The following is a 16,877-nucleotide window of genomic DNA, read 5'->3' on the forward strand; positions in this document are numbered from 1 at the left end:
AAGCAGCTGCCTTCGGCTCAGGTCATGATCCCAGCATCCTGGGATCGAGTCCCACATCGGGCTCCTTGCTCAGCAGGGAGCCTGCTTCTCCCTCTGCCTCTGCCTGCCATTCTGTCTGCCTGTGCTCGCTCTCTCCCCATCTCTCTCTCTGATAAATAAATAAAATCTTTAAAAAAAAAAAAAAAGATGTTAACATTATGGAAAGCTGAATGGAGGCTATATGGGAACTCCCTGTATTATTTCTGAAACCGCTTTATACATCTAAAATTAATCCCAAATAAGGGTGCCTGTGGCTCAGTCGCTTAAGTGGGTACCGTCGGCTCAGGTCATGGTCCCAGGGTCCTGGGATCGAGCCCTGCATTGGTCTCCCTGCTTGACGGAGAGCTTGCTTCCCCCTCTCCCTCTGCCTGCTGTTCTGCCTCCTGTGCTCACTATCTCTCTCAGATAAATAAATAAAAGTTTTTAAAAAAATTCCAAAATAAAAAGTTTATACTTAAAACAAAAATATGACCAGAGTGAATTATATCTTTAGATTTTTTTTTAAAGGTTTTGTTTATTTATTTGACAGAGAGAGAGGGAACACAAGCAGAAGGAGTGGGAGACGGAGAAGCAGGCTTCCCCCTGAGCAGGGAGCCCACTGTGGGGCTCAATCCAAGGACCCTGGGATCATGACCTGAGCTGAAGGCAGATGCTTAAGGACTGAGCCACCCAGGTGTCCCTCATCTTAGAGATTTGTAAGAATTCACCTTTGTCCATGTCCTCTGTCCATGCCTGGAACTTTTTTGTAGGGGTGACTCTTCATCAACTTTATCTTCTATGGTAATTGCCTTTTTAGATTTTCTGTGTATTATAGGGTCATCTTATATCATTTATATTTTCCTTGAAAACCATTTGTGTCATCAAGGTTTTAAAATGTATTTGTGCAGTGTTAAGCAATATAATCTCTGATAATTCATTTTTATTTTTTCTGTATCCATAGTTATTTCCCAATGTCATATCTTATGTCGTGTGGTTATTTATTGGATTGTGAAATTAATTTGGTGAATTGAGACCAGTATTTTAAAAAGTGAAATAAACTAGAACAGAGAAAAAGAACATATACTGTTTAATGAAACTTTTTTTTTTAATGAAACTTTAATCTCAAGCACATGTATTGTTTTCTTGGTAACCTGACAATATCTATCAAAGCAGAAATGCATATAACTTTTGACCTAGCAATTCAATTTGGGAACTTATCCAGATATGTAATTGCATACATGCAGAAATGATGTATGTACAACATAATTCACTGCAGCATTATTTATAACGGTGAAAGATTGGCAGTAATCCAAATGTCTACCAAGAGAGGATTACTTTTTAAATCACAGTGCATTCTTACAGTATAATACTCAGGGGTTGTCAAAAAGAATGAAGAAGCATTCTATGTATTGATGTGGAAAGATACCAAGGATATATATTTTAAGGAGAAGAAAGCACAGTGCAGAACAAGGTATATGATGTCCTATCCTTTGTGTTAAGAGGAGGACATATAAAATCTTTATTTATATTTGCTTATATAGACTTAAAGAAACTCTGGAAAGAAAAGGAGAGCAGTGAATATGAGTGAGTGTGGGAACTGGCTCTATGGAGGCAGCATAGAAGGGAGTCTTTTGACTACCTTTTAAAAATTACTATTTTGGGGATGCCTGGGTGGCTCAGTTGGTTAAGCAGCTGCCTTCCACTCAGGTCATGATTCCAGCGTCCTGGGATCGAGTCCCACATCAGGCTCCTTGCTCCGCAGGGAGCCTGCTTCTCCCTCTGACTCTGCCTGCCACTCTGTCTGCCTGTGCTCGCTCGCTCTCTCTGACAAATAAATAAATAAATAATCTTAAAAAAAATTATTATTTTGGCAAGAACACACTTAACACGAGATCTGCCCTCTTAATAAATTTTTAAGTGTGTATATACAGTCATATATATCTTTTTTGTATAGTCTAGTGGGTGGTTGAATTATACCAATGAATTATCTATTTAAAACTTCAAAATATTAAGCAATACAAGCAGCAATCAGAACAGGCATAGTGTGATTAGAATGGTTCCGTGTCCATGCAACTCCCAGTGTAGGCAGAACTGAGCTCTGGGGTCCAGGGACGCACACATGGTTGGGGGTAGCAAGTAGTGTCATATGGTAAGGGGCATCTCTTAGAATGGGTCACAGTCACAGTTTGAGAAACCTTCTCTACTTGATTCCCTTACCCGTATGTTTAACTCTTAAAGATTGCTATTCTGTTTCCCTCAAAACCGTGGACCCCTTAGGCAGTGAGCTGCTATCAAGTTGTTCACTCCGGGAGCACTGACGACCTGTTTATGTTAATGTCAAAGAAAGAGAGCCCTAGCTATTTGATCAGCATGTCATTAAATGGGCAAATACAGGAAACATCACGCTGATTTGTCAGAATCCTCTTCCAAATATTTTGGTTAGCTTAAGAAAACTCTCCTTCCTTCTAGGTAAATGGAAGAGGTGGAGACCAGTTTATTCCAGACACGGAAAGCCCACAGAATAGAACAAATGGTGGCGAGATGGCTCCGGCGTTCGCGGGACAGCTCAGCCCGGTAAGGCTCCTGGGCTGGCAGAGACTTCTGCGCCTCAAGATGTGGTGTCCCTGCAGGAGGAGGGTTGGGCAGTCTCGGTGGCATCCGGGGATCCTGTCTCCAGTTTGCTCTGTTCTTGCACCATACGGCGGGGGAGGCATCGGCAGATCAGCGATTTTGCTGGAGCGCCTTGCTGTCTGTTCCCCTTCCAACTCCTCCCTCTGTGTCTCTCCACATACACCCACAACGTATGCTCCCACCAGACTCAGACACACACTTACAGAGACAAACACTCTCACACAGATGGACTTACACAGGCACACTCATCCATGCTCCTTTGGAGTGTGCACTCCTACACTTGTGAACACACACTTGCACATGCTCTCTGTGTCTCCCTGTGTCTCACACACATCCCTTGCCTTAGTATTTGCTGTGAGGGTCAGGTGATCTGCTGTTTATACTCTTTCCCCGTCTTTGTTTCCAGCAGCTGTTCTTCCTTGCGGTCCCTGTTTCATTCCAAACAAAATAAAATGAAATCAAATACAGATCTGATTTGACTGCTACAGGAGAACTTAAAATATGTTCTGTTTCAAAGTGTTCATTTTCCATCTCAGATTTCCCATCTGGCCCTGCCGCAGAGATGAAATACTATGGGTCAGGTGGTTTCTGAGACACACATTCTTCCAAAGGAGCTGGAAACAGCTGTTGTGCTGCTGACCAGTAAACCTTGCTCAGATCGGGCTGCCCTGCAGCCAAGTGCTGGGATCTGCACCCGCCCCTGGGGAAGCAAGGCTAGTAGTTAGCCTTGTGTTACAGTGAAAACACCTGAGGCTTACATGATGACCTATTTAAGATCATCCCTACCCCCTGTTCAGAAATTGTTGATGGGTCCCTAGTTCTTAGAGATTAAGCATTTTTGGTTTGGCATTCAAGGCTTTCCATGATTGACCTACAGTCCTTTACAGGTATTTGCCTTACTGTTGTTTCCTTTGTATCACACTCCAGCGAAAGGAACTATCATTGTTCCTCTACTCCAGGCACAGCCTCTTCTTTCACTCATCAAACCAGGGTTCCTGTCTGAGCCCAACTCCATGCATACAGAACCCACCCGAAGCTCAAGTCTGGTTGAAATACTCCGTCCTCCAGGAAGTGTTCCCCAGCCCATAGTTAGACTTAACCACCCCCATGGGACCGACAGCACTGGATTGCCATTGGCAGTGTGCTCCTCCTGGTGTGTTCAACTTATTTGAGCACATTTCTATTTTTCCTTCTGGATGGTAAGCTCTGAGTACAGGGAAAGCACTGGCCTCATCTCTTTAACCCAGGACTGACTGAGTCCCAGGAGACTGATTGCAAGTGGTCAAGAAGTACTTGCTCATAAGTGGGGAAATGGCTAGGTACATTGTTTCCTAAAGTGGATTCTGCAAGACCTAGTCCTGTGTTATGCTGCTCCACTAAAGGTTTGGAAGTACCATAGCCCATGCCCTACTCCCGTCCATCTCTGCTTGATTTTGCACACAGTGCATTTTAGCACATTAAAGGCTCTGTGAATTCCTGTGGAAAAGAGACTTTAGGGGTGCCAGCGTATCTCAGTGGGTGAAAGCCTCTGCCTTCAGCTCAGGTCATGATCTTGGGGTCCTGGGATCGAGCCCCACATCGGGTTTTCTGCTCAGCAGGGAACCTGCTTCCCCCTCTCTCTGTCTACCTCTCTGCCTGCCTCTCTGCCTACTTGTGATCTCTCTCTCTGTCAAATAAATAAATAAAAATCTTAAAAAAGAGAGAGAGACTTTAGCTTAATGGTGCCTAAATATTTGATGCTGATACTCTGTAATATCCTGCTTTTCTCATAAAGTAAATAAAAGGTGACACTGCCCTATAGGAATTTTTTTTAAAGATTTTTTTTATTTGAGAGAGAGCATGAGCAGAGGGAGAGTCAAGGGGGAGGGACAGAAGGAGAAGCAGATTTCCTACTGAGCAGGGAGCCCAGATATGGGGCTCGATCCCAGGAGGCTGGGATCCTGCACTACCTGAGCCAAAGCCAGATGCTTAACTGACTGGTCCACCCAGATACCCCAGGAAGTTGTTTTGTCCAAAATATTTTTTGAGATATATTTTTCATTTCATGAAATTTACCCACTAAGAGTATATAGTTCAGTGATTTTTCATATATATTTAGTAAATGCGCAAGACTGTGCAACAATCACCGCAATCCAATTTTAGAACATTTTCAATGCCATGAAAAGAAACCTCACACCCATTAGCAGTCAGTCACTCTCCGTTTGCCTCTCCCCCAGCCCCAGGCAGCCACTCATGCACTTACTGTCTCCACAGATTTGCCTATTCTGGGTACTTCACATAAATGAATCATGTACTACGTGGTCTTTTGTGCCTGGCTTCTTTCACTAGGTTCATCCATGGTATAGCATGTATCAGTGTTTCATTTTTATTACCAAATAATATTCCATTGTGGAATATTTTCTTTGTCCATTCATCAGCTAATGTGCACAGGGGTGGTTTCCACTTCGGGGGGATTGTGAAGAACGCTGCTATGAACATGTGTGTGCAAGTTTTCGTTTGACCGTTTGTTCTCATTTCTCTTGGGTTTATCCTTGGGAGTGGGTCACATGGTAACTTGGTATTTAACCTCTCGAGGAGCTGTTAGACTGTTTACCAAAGTGACTGTACCATTTTACATTTGCACCAGCAGTGTGCGAGTGTGCCATGTTTCCACGTGCTTGCCCATTCTTGTTATTATCTCTCTTTTCTGTTGTGGCCCTCCTAGTGTAGGTGAGGGGCAATCTCACTGCGGTTTTGATTTGCATTTTCCGGTTGGCTAATGATGTTGAGCATCTTTCCATGTGTCTCGGCAGTCTTGGTTTCCAAGTGCAAGAGAAAGAGAAGCAAAAGAGGGGAAGGTTCCTGGTAATATTCATGAAGACATCATTCCTGTGTTTCTAGGACATGTATGACCTTGGTTCAATTGCTTCTCGTCTCTAGTCTCACAACCTTGATACGGCCTGGGTTCCTGGGGTCCTCAGATTACCTGAAAATGATCAAGAACTGAAAAGCTGAGTTTGGGGGAAATAATTGCAATTTCCCCAGAGTAGAGTAAATGGTACCACTGATCACCAGCTGCTTAAGAAACCTGAGAGTGATCCTGACTTGGTCTCTTTTGCTCACACTCTGCACACACCCCATCAGCAGCTCCTGTCCGTCTGCCTTCGGGCGTTATCTCAGATCTCAGATCCCCTCTCTGTCCCTGGGGGCACTGCCATGATCACTTTACTCTTTCTCTGATCCAGCCTATTCTCCCTCTTGAAGCCATAGTGGACTTTCAAAATACACACCACACCTGCCCCATGTACTCACCCCTTCATGGCCCCGAATGGTCAGGGGCTCGCCTGCCATTGTGCCACGGCCTGTGAGCCCTTTACGATCTGGCCCCAACCAAATTCTCCAACCTCATCTTGTTCTTCCTGCTTCCTTGGCATAGCTTACCTGCCACATATGAGACCAAGGACCATGGCTGTCTTGTTTCACAAAGTGTCTTCAGCCCTGGGAGAGTGTGTGGTATATGATTGATGTTCAGTAGATTTTTATTGATTAAGGGCTTTCATAATGAGGAATTAACTTATTTATTAAAATATATTTAGGAATTCCAGGGTGGCTCAGTTGGTTAAGCATCTGCCTTCAGCTCAGGTCATGATCCCAGGGTCCTAGGGTTAGGCTCCTTGCTCAGTGCGGAGCCTGCTTCTCCTCTCTCTGCCTGCCGCTCCCCCTGCTGTGCTCTCTTTTTCACTATCTCTCTTTCAAATAAACAAAATCTTTAGAGGCCCCTGGATGGCTCAGTCCATTAAGCGGCTTCCTTCTGCTCAGGTTATGATCCCAGCATCCTGGGATCGAGCCCAGCATCAAGCATCAGGCTCCCGGCTCAGAGGAAGGCATGCTTCTCCCTCTCTCACTCCCCCTGCTTGTGCTCCCTCTCTCACTGTGTCTCTCTCAAATAAATAAATAAATAAATAAATAAAATAAAATAAAATATTTTAAAAAGAGAGAAAAAAATAACTAACCCCACAAATGGTCACTGTGACATGTTTTGAAATTCTGTATAAGCAATACAATCTACTTAATTAGAGGTACAACACAAGAATATTACATCTTTTAACCATTTTGCTTTGAACTAAATTATCATCTTTTTAGTCACTTTGTATAGCTATAGACATGATGACATGAGAAAGACTAAGGTTTGGAAGAATGGGGGATGTACTTGAGAAGGGACATCCTAAAATAAGTAACATGAAATGTTCTCTGCTTTAAGTTAGGTAGTGTTTATACAAGTGTATGTTTTATAATTCCTTTTTAAGTGCACACATATGTTTTATATCATATATTACAGTTTACTGATACATATTTAATATTACTCTTAAGTTAGAAAGGAAGACAGACTTAGTGAGTGGGAAAGGAACACAGAAAGTATCTGGGAGGCTGTAATGTTCTTTATTTTTTTTAAGATTTTATTTATTTATTTGACAGAGATCACAAGTAGGCAGAGCAGCAGGCAGAGAGAGAGAGGGAAGCAGGCTCCCTGCTGAACAGAGAGCCCAATGCAGGGCTCTATATCAGGACCCCGAGATCATGACCTGAGCCGAAGGCAGCTTTAACCCACTGAGCCACCCAGGTGCCCAAGTAATGTTCTATTTATTGACATATACCCATGTGTACATATATATAGTATAATATTTTTCATAATAAAAATCATCTTGTATCCAAAAGAGATAGCATACTTTTCAACTTAATTATGCCATTTTTTCCTCCTACAAAATTTTCAGCTTTTATGTAGTTAAATGGTATTCTCTTAACAATTTGATTGCTTCTAAGCTTAGATAATCCTCAGCCCATCATTAATTCAGTTAATTACCTATTTAATTTAATAGCTTAAACATCTTTAATTCTTTAATTTAGAGTTTATTTTAGGCTATGAAATAAAGATCTAACTTGATTTTTCCCCAAACAGTAAGTAGTTATTTGCCTCACCATTGACTGTGAGTGAGCTTTCCTTTCTTTGATGATTTATGGCCCCTTCTTTTTATCATCTGTGAAATTTCTCTTTCTGTGAGCTGGAAATTGGATCTCTTTCTAACACTAACTATTCAGTAGCATTGATCTGCTTATTTTCACACCCTTGTGTTAAATTTTCCATTTTTTTTTACTCTTGCCTACAATTCCTGCACATAAACTTTAGAACACTGTTACTGTATTATTGAAACAACCCAGCATAAGATTTACTGAATTCTCTTATGCTTCTTCTAGAAGTATTCATTTTATAGAACCAGATTAAAGAAACATGAAGGGCCTGACACAGCTTGGTGCTTGGTGCTGGGTTTTATCCTCAGGACTTAAAAAGATTTCTTTCAACTTACCTTGAATCTTAATACTAATGAACACACACGCACGTGTTACACACGCACATGCGCACACACATCCACACAGGCACACATGGACACACCTACCTGTGTGCCTGTGCACCCGCATTGTGCTGTCTTCGTGTCAGGAGCCCTCCTTGTTGGTTTTGCGTGTTTTCCAAATGTACTTCTTCACTACAACCATGAGAGGACTATTTACCCATTATAGACATGGCCTTCCTTGGCCTTTCTAATATTCCTAATGATGTAGAAAGGCCACTTCAGGTGTCAACTTTTGCTTCTTGACCTATGGGCAAAAGGGGGAAGGTCGAGAACAGGCTGGAAGGCCCTGGCACTGCACTTTCAGAGCTGCCCTCATCTTCTGAATCTCCTTTTTGAAGTAATAATAGAATAATTGCTTCTCTCAATGGTAGGCCTTGGCCCTATAGCATATACTCCCAGTCCTTCATTGGATGGTCCCTGGAAACTGTCATAAGCAAAGTCCTATGATTACAACTCCGTGCTACCTTTCTTTCTGGGGGGGGGGGGGACTCCTCCCTCTATTTCTGCTTTCTTTGAATCAACCTTAGATTAAAAATCCAGCTTAAACCACACTTTAGCTTTTGAACTCATTCAAGCTCAACGTCTAATACAGTGTTAAACATAGATTCAAAATAGTTTCTCCACATCCTGCTGGAACTCGGAGGTGAATTCTTTGTTGTTACAGGATAGAAGTAAAATATATTTTCTGATATACCAGAGAATAGATAAAAAGCCAGAGAATATCAGAGGCACAAGCTATTTCCATGTGGTATTTTTTTCCTTTTCCAGTGTTGGTCAATTTGGTATGAATGAATGACCCATAAAATACAGAATTTGTGTCCATGAAGCTACTTTCATGATGAAAGTAACATGTTGTTGTTTTCCCCTAGTCTTGCTGTGGGCTAGATCCATTCCACAGCGGAGCCGCGGGTCTTCTGCTGTCCCAATGTGAAAGCATCAGAATGACCCCAGATGTGTGGTTTGAAGCCATTACAAAGGGAATCAGAAATAAGTTTCTGGATTATCAGTGCTCAATCTGCTATTTGTAAGATGCCTCAGAGGAGGAAATTTAGCTGCAGAGAGCATTTCCTTCAGCTCCCTGTCCAATATTAAACAGTCTTTGTGAGGAGAAGCCACAGTTTGGTCATGTTCTCAAGCAATCCCTTTCCAAACAAAAGCTGAAACGTGGCCTTCGGGAAAAATGTCAAACGCAGACTTTGGACCAAAGCCACTGACACCATGCAGGGATAAGTCAACACAGTGGGGCCTTGTTTGTCTACCATTGTTGAGGAACGCACCCTTCTCAAGGGAAAAAAATCAGATAACTGAAGACTACCCATTTGAAAAGCATCCAAATGGATTCTGTTTTAACCCTGTGGTATGGTTTGCTTTTCTTTTATTGGTCATATGTTAGTAAGCCTTATTCTATGCCTAGCTTTGACTTTGGCACATGGGACAAAAAAAGACATGGTTTTTGCCTCACAAATTGTAGTCTAGAGAGGACAAGAGACTTCACATTGGTCATTGCAAATATTATGTATATTTCTAAAAGAGATGTGCATGTTCTGTGGGTGCATTCAACCGAAGGAGATAGTTCTGCCCAAAGCAGAAGATAGAGTAGGGGTTGAGCATGTTGGGTAAATTTCTGGAGAGTGTGTGCTGTAAGGGGTTATGGCGCTCAGGGGAGGATTCTAGGTAAAGGGAAGAGCTTGTGCAAAGGCCAGTGTATCTGAGGAACTCAAAGGAGACTAATCTGGCTAGAACAAGAATATCAGGAGAATGAATGACTTGGTTGTTGAGGTTAGAGTGGTGGGCCAGAGCTGTATTAAGCCATATCAAGGATGTTGGATGAGGCAGTCCAGTCAAGGGAGATATCCGATCAGGGTTACATTTGTGAAATCAGTCTGGGTACTGGATGGAGAGGTTTTTGGGAGAGACAAAAGTGAAAAGTGAAGAGACCAGTTTGGAGACTACTGGAGAAATCTATGGCCTGAAATGGAAGGGTGACTGAGGAGACAGAAATGGACAACCTTAGAGATCTTTTGGTGTTGTGACTGATCAGATGGTAGGGATAAGAGCAGGATAAAGTCGAGAATGATTTCCAAGAGTCTTCATGATACCATTTACTGAGCTCTGGGACGTGGAGAAGATGCGTTCTAGTTAGTCATAGGGCTGAGCTGTATTGCCAATTAAGCAAACAAAGGAAAATGACAAATATTGAATTCTATTACTTACATTCAAGTTGTCTACTATTTATTAATGGTTATGTATACATTTTTATCGTTGCCAGTCATTTCAAGTACTGCTTTCTGTGTACAGTATTTTGCTCACATATTTACCTAGTAAGCACAAATGCTTCCTGTGGGCAAAAGATCTTTCCTCAGCACTCAGAGAATTTAGGTCTAGAATAATTCAAGCTCTCCCGTAGGAAGAGGATCTGAACTATAGTTTAGAGGATGCCCTGCCCTGAAAGGGTATGTTCTAAGCTGTGTTTCCATGTCTGTCTAAAGTTCTGAGGCTTGTGATACTTCACTGATGAAGAGTCTTGGAGTAATTCTTTGTTATGCTTGGTTTATCCTCTGTTGAGTTACTTTGTATTTTTCCACTATTCTAAATGTAGTTATGATAAATATATTTGAATATTTAAGAAGCACTCTATTCTGGGACTTTACTAGGCCTGGGGAACACAGAATAAATAGATACTACCCTTGTCTTTTAGGAACTCATGTTCTAATACAAATAATAATTCTTTTTGAGGTTATTACTTTGAGGAATGGCAGTCAAAATGGTAACAGAAGGTTGAAGAAAATTACCAAATTTTACATTCATGTTACAATTTCCCTAATTATTTTCTAGAGAGGTTGAATAGCTAATTTATATGGTCAGCTTTAAATCCCAAGGCCACATATGTTGGGCTTTATTATTTTTATTTATATTTGGTGCTTTAGTTGACATGTAATAGTACTCTGTAACTCTTTCGATTGTGCTTTAATTAATAAGGTTATACATTTTCCATGTTATTTACTGACTTTATTTCTTTATGTGTAAGTTGTCATTTCACTTGCTTTGAGCATGTGAAATTTGGGTATTTTACTTTATATACTTATGCCCATTTTTCATATATTTGTATTGTAACCAGTTTCCCCCCAGAATCTTTTTTAACTTTTTAAAAAAGATTTAATTTATTTATTTGACAGAGAGAGAAAGAGAGATCACAAATAGGCAGAGAGGCAGGCAGAGGGTGGGGGAAGCAGGTTCCCTGCTGAGCAGAGAGCCCATTGCAGGGCTGGATTCCAAGACTCTAGGATCATGACCTAAGCCCAAGGCAGAGGCTTTAACCCATGGAGCCACCCAGGTGCCCCATAGAATCTTATTTTTTTTAACTGACTTACCTTGGGGTGCCTAGGTGGCTCAGTTGGTTAAGCTTTGGACTTCTGCTCTGGTCACGATCTCGGGGTCCTAGGTCAAACTCAGTGTCTGGCTCTGCACTCAGCAGGGAGTCTGATTGTCTCTCTCTTTCCCTTTGCCCCCCCCCCCCTCGTGGTCTCTTTCTTTCTCTCAAATAAATAAATAGAATATTTTTAAAAAATAAACTGATTTACCTTATTTTAACAGCTTTATTGGGCTACAATGTTCTTACCATACAATTCACCCACTTAAAGCATACAATTCATTGTTTTTTGGTGCATACACAGAGATGTAAACCATTACCGCAATCCATTTTGGAAGATTTTTTTTCACCTTAAAAAGAAACCTCATATATTGGCAATCGCTCCCCATTCCCTCCCAGAATTCTCCTTCTCTCAGCCGGCAACCACTACTTGTCTCTATAGATTTGCCTATTCTGAACATATTCCGTAAGTGAAGTCACACAGTGTATGCTTTTCTGTGTTTGGCTTCTTTCACGTATTAGAATGTGTCCCAAGTGGATCCCAGTTATAGCATGTATTTGCATTCCATTCCTTTTTGTTGCCAAATAATATTCTGCCGTGGAATATTTTCTTGGTCATTTCATCAGTTGATGTACATTTGAGCTGTTTCCACTTTGGGGCTATTATCAATATTGTTGCTATGAACATTTGTGTGCGAGTTTGTGTGGACATATGTTTTCATTTCTCTTAGGGATATACAAAGGAGTGGCATCGCTGGGTCATATGGTGTTCAACGTTTAGTCTTTTGAGGAACTGCTAGACGATGTCAGGGTTCCATTTTCTCCACATCTTCGTCAACACTTGACCTGTCTTTCTGATTATGGGCATCCTAGTGGGTATAAAGTGGTATCGCATTGCAGTTTTGATTTGCCATTCTTCTCACGGTTGTTGGTATGTCTTCTTTGGAGAAATGTCCACATAAATCGTTTGCTCACTTTTTAATTGATTCACTCTTCTTTTGTGTTCTAAGAATTCTTTATATAGTCTAACTGTAAGGTCCCTATCAAATATATGATTTGCAAATGTTTTCTCTCATTCTGTGGATTTTTTTCACTTTCTTTATTATGTCCTTTTTTTTTTTTTTAAGATTTATTTAATTTACTTGAGATAGAGTAAGAACACATGTGAGCATGAGCCGGGAGTGGGGCAAAAGGAAAGGGAAAGAGACAATCTCAAGCAGACTTTCGCTAAGCTAAGTGAAGAGATGGGTGTGGGGACTTGATCTCGTGACCCTGAGATCATGACCTGAGCCGAAACAAGAGTGAGATGCTCAAACGACTGAGCCACCCAGCCTGTCCCTTAATTGCACCCTTTGGAGCACAAAAGTTTTTAATTGTGATGAAGTCAGTTTATCTGTGTTTTCATTGTTGCTTGTGTTTTTGGTATGTATTTGTTTAGGTATGGAGCCTGGCTCCTAATACACATTCAACTAATCTATTTCAATGAGTTAGTGATGGCTTTTTGAGGCTGTTTGGTGCTTTTATCCTGTAACTGCTAATCTTTTTTACGCCAGCAATCCTCTTTATTGATCATTTTCTAGTGTACTGTCATCGTCTGTTTAAAAACAAGTGGGACTTCTCCATTTCCTGTGTTTATTATGCCTCTTACTGTTTTTCCTTCTCTGATAACTATCATGTGCATTTTGCCCCCCCCCCCCATTTAAATTCTAGAAATGTCTAGAGTATCCTTCCTGTTGCTCTTTGTAAAAAGAACATAAATGTGATTTTTGGTACCCAGTATACTATATTATTATTTAGAAAGGCCCTTTCGTAGCTTTAAGGTTTTGTTTTGTGTTGTTTTTTAATCAGGGATGCCTACTGGCTTTATTCACTCTACATGTTCAGTTTTCGGTTTCTTCCCTCTCATTAGATCCCTCTGCAGATGCTTCTCTGTGTGACCCCTGTGCTTGTGTAGGAGAAATCCTCTCTTTGTCTCTAAGCCGGCTGGGTCAGGTCATCATCCGGTCAGACAGTTTAAATCAACTCTAAGCTGGGGTATGAGGCGCTCCTTGATGGATAATGGGCATGAGGTCTTGTACTTGGGTTTGTCTCATACATTTTGGCTCCCTGAAGCAGTTTTTGGGTTCCCCGATCCTTGTTAAAATTTGAGATCCATTATCACTGACATGTGATTTTCAGATAAGTGAGGTCCTGTTGCATTAAGCAGAGTTCCTGACAGTGTTTGGTAAATGGATGAGAATAAATGATAGGGCTTAACGGCAGAGCCCCTGGGGAGCTGTTACTCCTCCACATTCTGTCGTTTATTATGACAGTAAATGCCTCATCTCATCCCCATTTGACCCTTCTCAGAAAGGACCACTCGCAGGGGGGAAAAGTCATTTGCCACAGACAAATGAGAAATAGCTCCCGACTTGTGGTTTTGAAAGAAAGAAAATACAAACTTTCAACTTACCTGCTCTTAGATTTATAGAGAACATATATGTTTTTAAAGATCACTCTAGGGGGAATCTTCACTCTCTGGGATTTCCTGTTGGAATCCTCACAGTTACCTAGTTGAAAGGGAAGTGGAATTCATCCGAAAGCACAAAAGAAAAAACAAAATCACCAAAGGAACTATCCATCTGTGGAATTAGTCAGCCTCAGACACCCAAACGGAACAATACCTCCTTCCTGTTCACAGTCCCTGTTTTTCCTCTTCTGTACTTCTACTGATGCACTGCCTCCTGCCTGATGCCTGGCCACGTGTACCTGCATCCCTGCTTCCTTGAGTCTCTGCATCACACCCCCACGCCCTCTCTCCACCCCATCCCCGCCTCCCTGCATCCCCGGCCCCGCCCCCCTGCAACCCCGGCCCCGCCCCCCTGCATCCCCGCATCCCTGCATCCATCCACTCTGCTGCAGCTACTGAATGTCTTCTGTGCCAGGACCTGGAATGCATAGATATACCCTCGACATCTCTCAAGGTGCAGCTCGAATGTCCGGTCTTCCAGGCAGCAAATGCTTTCCTGATTCTTTATCCCACGCCCCTCAAAGTTAGAACTGCTCTCCCCCCTTCTCTGAGTGCCCAGAGCACTTCACGACTTCTGTTCTAGAGACTGGTGCGGTGTTCAACCGGATGTTCCATGCACCGGTGTCTGTGCCTTACTTAGCTCTGTCAAGAGGAATGTTGGGGGTGTTCTCCGTGCTGCATCTCCCTCCTCCAGGATGCCTAGGGCTGTCCCAGTTTTGACCACTACCTACAGTCCTTTCTCTCTCTCTCTCTCTCTCTCTCTCTTTTTATAATACTCCTTCTTTTCCAGGGCTAAAGTTGCTGCAGCTGATGGGACCCCCGGGATCCCAATCCAGACCCTCACGCCTGTGAAACACACAGTAAAAATAGACAAAGATGCCCTCCTCCAGGACTACGGATTTCACATTTCTGAGAGCCTTCCCCTCACGGTGGTGGCTGTCACAGCAGGTAGGGGTGGACTGGGAAGCAAGAAAGGAGTTTGGTTTTTCAGGAGGGGGAGAAATAGCCCCGGATCTCTTCCCATCTCTCTGTCCTAGAACATAATTTCAAAAAATGCTACCCCAGGGAGTTAGAAAGGGCATGTCTAATTTTGACCTAATTCTGGCTGGAGCTTTGTACCTTTCTTTGGTGCTGGGGGTGGGGGGTGGGGCCCAAGTTCACCTGCTGATCGGAACCCCAGGTTCCTGCTGGCCTGGAGCAGGGCTTTGCCCACCCGTGGCTCCCTAGCCAGTCTCGGGGTAGTGACAGTATTTGAATCAGCTGGCCCTCTTCCCTGAAACACTGCATGCTCTGAGCTGGGGAGAGTTGCTGGCCAGAGAGTAATAGAAATTATTGATTTGTTTTCACTTGAGTCTTTGTAAGATATAGGCTCTATCAAGGCGAAGAAGAGCAGGCTGGAAATGTCTAGTATTTGTTTCCATACATTAGCTGTGTATTGATGTTAGATCTGGACTTAGTTAAAATCTACCAATTTCAGTTTATACACACACACACACACACACACACATACACACACCCAGAGTTCTTTAGAGATGAATGCAATAAATGGCTAGCTCTGTTGATTCTGGGGGTTTCTGCTAGTTTTCTTTTTCAAGACAGTCTCCTACTATCCCTTGAAGGTGATGGATGATAGATACATTATTCACGTTTTATAAACAGGAAAATAGATCCCTGTGAGCCCAAAGCTGGGTGGGGGGGCAGGAAGGGGGGTGAGCTGGTGCCCAGGGCACTGGAGCAACCACCCATTCGGTTATACCACAGTGACACAAAGGGCCTGGGCCCTCCTGGCGTGAACACCAATTACTTCTTCTCTGTCCAACAGGAGGCTCTGCTCATGGCAAGCTTTTCCCCGGTGATCAGATCCTCCAAATGAACAACGAGCCTGCCGAAAGCCTTTCCTGTGAACGAGCAGTCAATATACTGAGGTACTAAATTGCCTCCGTTACCCGCAGAGTCACACAGATGATCACAGCGGAAAGACAGGTGACAGGAATGACATAATTGATCTCCCCCAGGGCTCTAGTAGGGTCCTCTTCTCCTTGAAGTGGAGGCAGCAGCCTTGTTTAAGAATTTGGTCTCCGTCACTGTGTGTCATCTGTCCAGAGAAGGGATGGAGTGGGGGACAGCCCCCTGCTATGCTAGGCACTGCACGAGGCACAGCAGGCGGTGGGGTTAAGAATAATACACAGGCTCTAGTGAGGATTTCCAGGGTTGTTGTAGTGTATGCCAAAGATTGGACTAAAGTGATGCTAAATCTGTCAGTTCTTCTTGAACCCTTCTGATAGCTCTTCTTAAATGCCTGGTTGGTATATTGTAGTTTCACTGATATGGCAGAGGTCACCTTCTGTCCAGTGGCATCGTGACTTGTGTCGACGCCTCACTTTCTGTCTAGACCGTGATCTCCCTCAGAGCCAGCACACAGTGAGTGCTCAGTTGAACGAGTCAGTGATTGCTCACCCTGGTTTTAAGACAGAAGAAGGTCAGTGATAGGCGTGAAGAGGGCTGACAGACATCTCGTAGGTCCCTACAGCCTCCGCCATTTTTCAGTTGGTCATTCAACACTCTTTTGATGACTTTAAATTAAGAGACATGAGAAATAGAGTTACACGAAAGCCAACTTAAAGATACTTATTATGCCTTTTTTTTGTGAGTGGTATTGGGTGGTTTTCATTTCTGGGGGCCTATTGTGGACAACACATACTGAATGATGAGTAAGAGGGACAAAGTTAGAGTGAGACAAAATGAAAAGGCAGGATACGGTCTCTGCCTTCAGGAGGCACACAGTCTTTCTGTGGAGAGACACACAGACACAGGTTACGGTTTACAGAGAATCCATCAAAGTGTAGAAAATAGTGTCCTTTCAACCAAGCCTGATATTGCTTCCAGATTGCCAGAGGATAAGTTGTGTGGGTGGGACAGCCCCCCGACGGGATTTGATGATTTTGTTTCTACAAAATGAAGC

The 16,877-nt window shown here is 42.7% G+C and overlaps 1 protein-coding gene across 3 annotated transcripts in view; it reads left to right on the plus strand.

The window, feature by feature from the left end:
* Window positions 1-16,877, plus strand: part of FRMPD1 (FERM and PDZ domain containing 1) — a 92,560-nt gene that overhangs the window by 41,047 nt on the left and 34,636 nt on the right. For all 3 annotated transcript variants that reach the window (XM_082694814.1, XM_082694813.1, XM_082694815.1), the window contains 3 exons: window positions 2,488-2,592; window positions 14,706-14,863; window positions 15,738-15,840. In XM_082694814.1, coding sequence (XP_082550940.1) covers window positions 2,492-2,592; window positions 14,706-14,863; window positions 15,738-15,840 — 362 coding nt within the window. In that variant the 5' untranslated portion in view covers window positions 2,488-2,491. The remainder of the gene's footprint in view (window positions 1-2,487; window positions 2,593-14,705; window positions 14,864-15,737; window positions 15,841-16,877) is intronic.

The sequence above is a fragment of the Mustela nivalis genome, assembly GCF_964662115.1.
Source record: "Mustela nivalis genome assembly, chromosome: 13".
NCBI lineage: Eukaryota > Metazoa > Chordata > Mammalia > Carnivora > Mustelidae > Mustela > Mustela nivalis.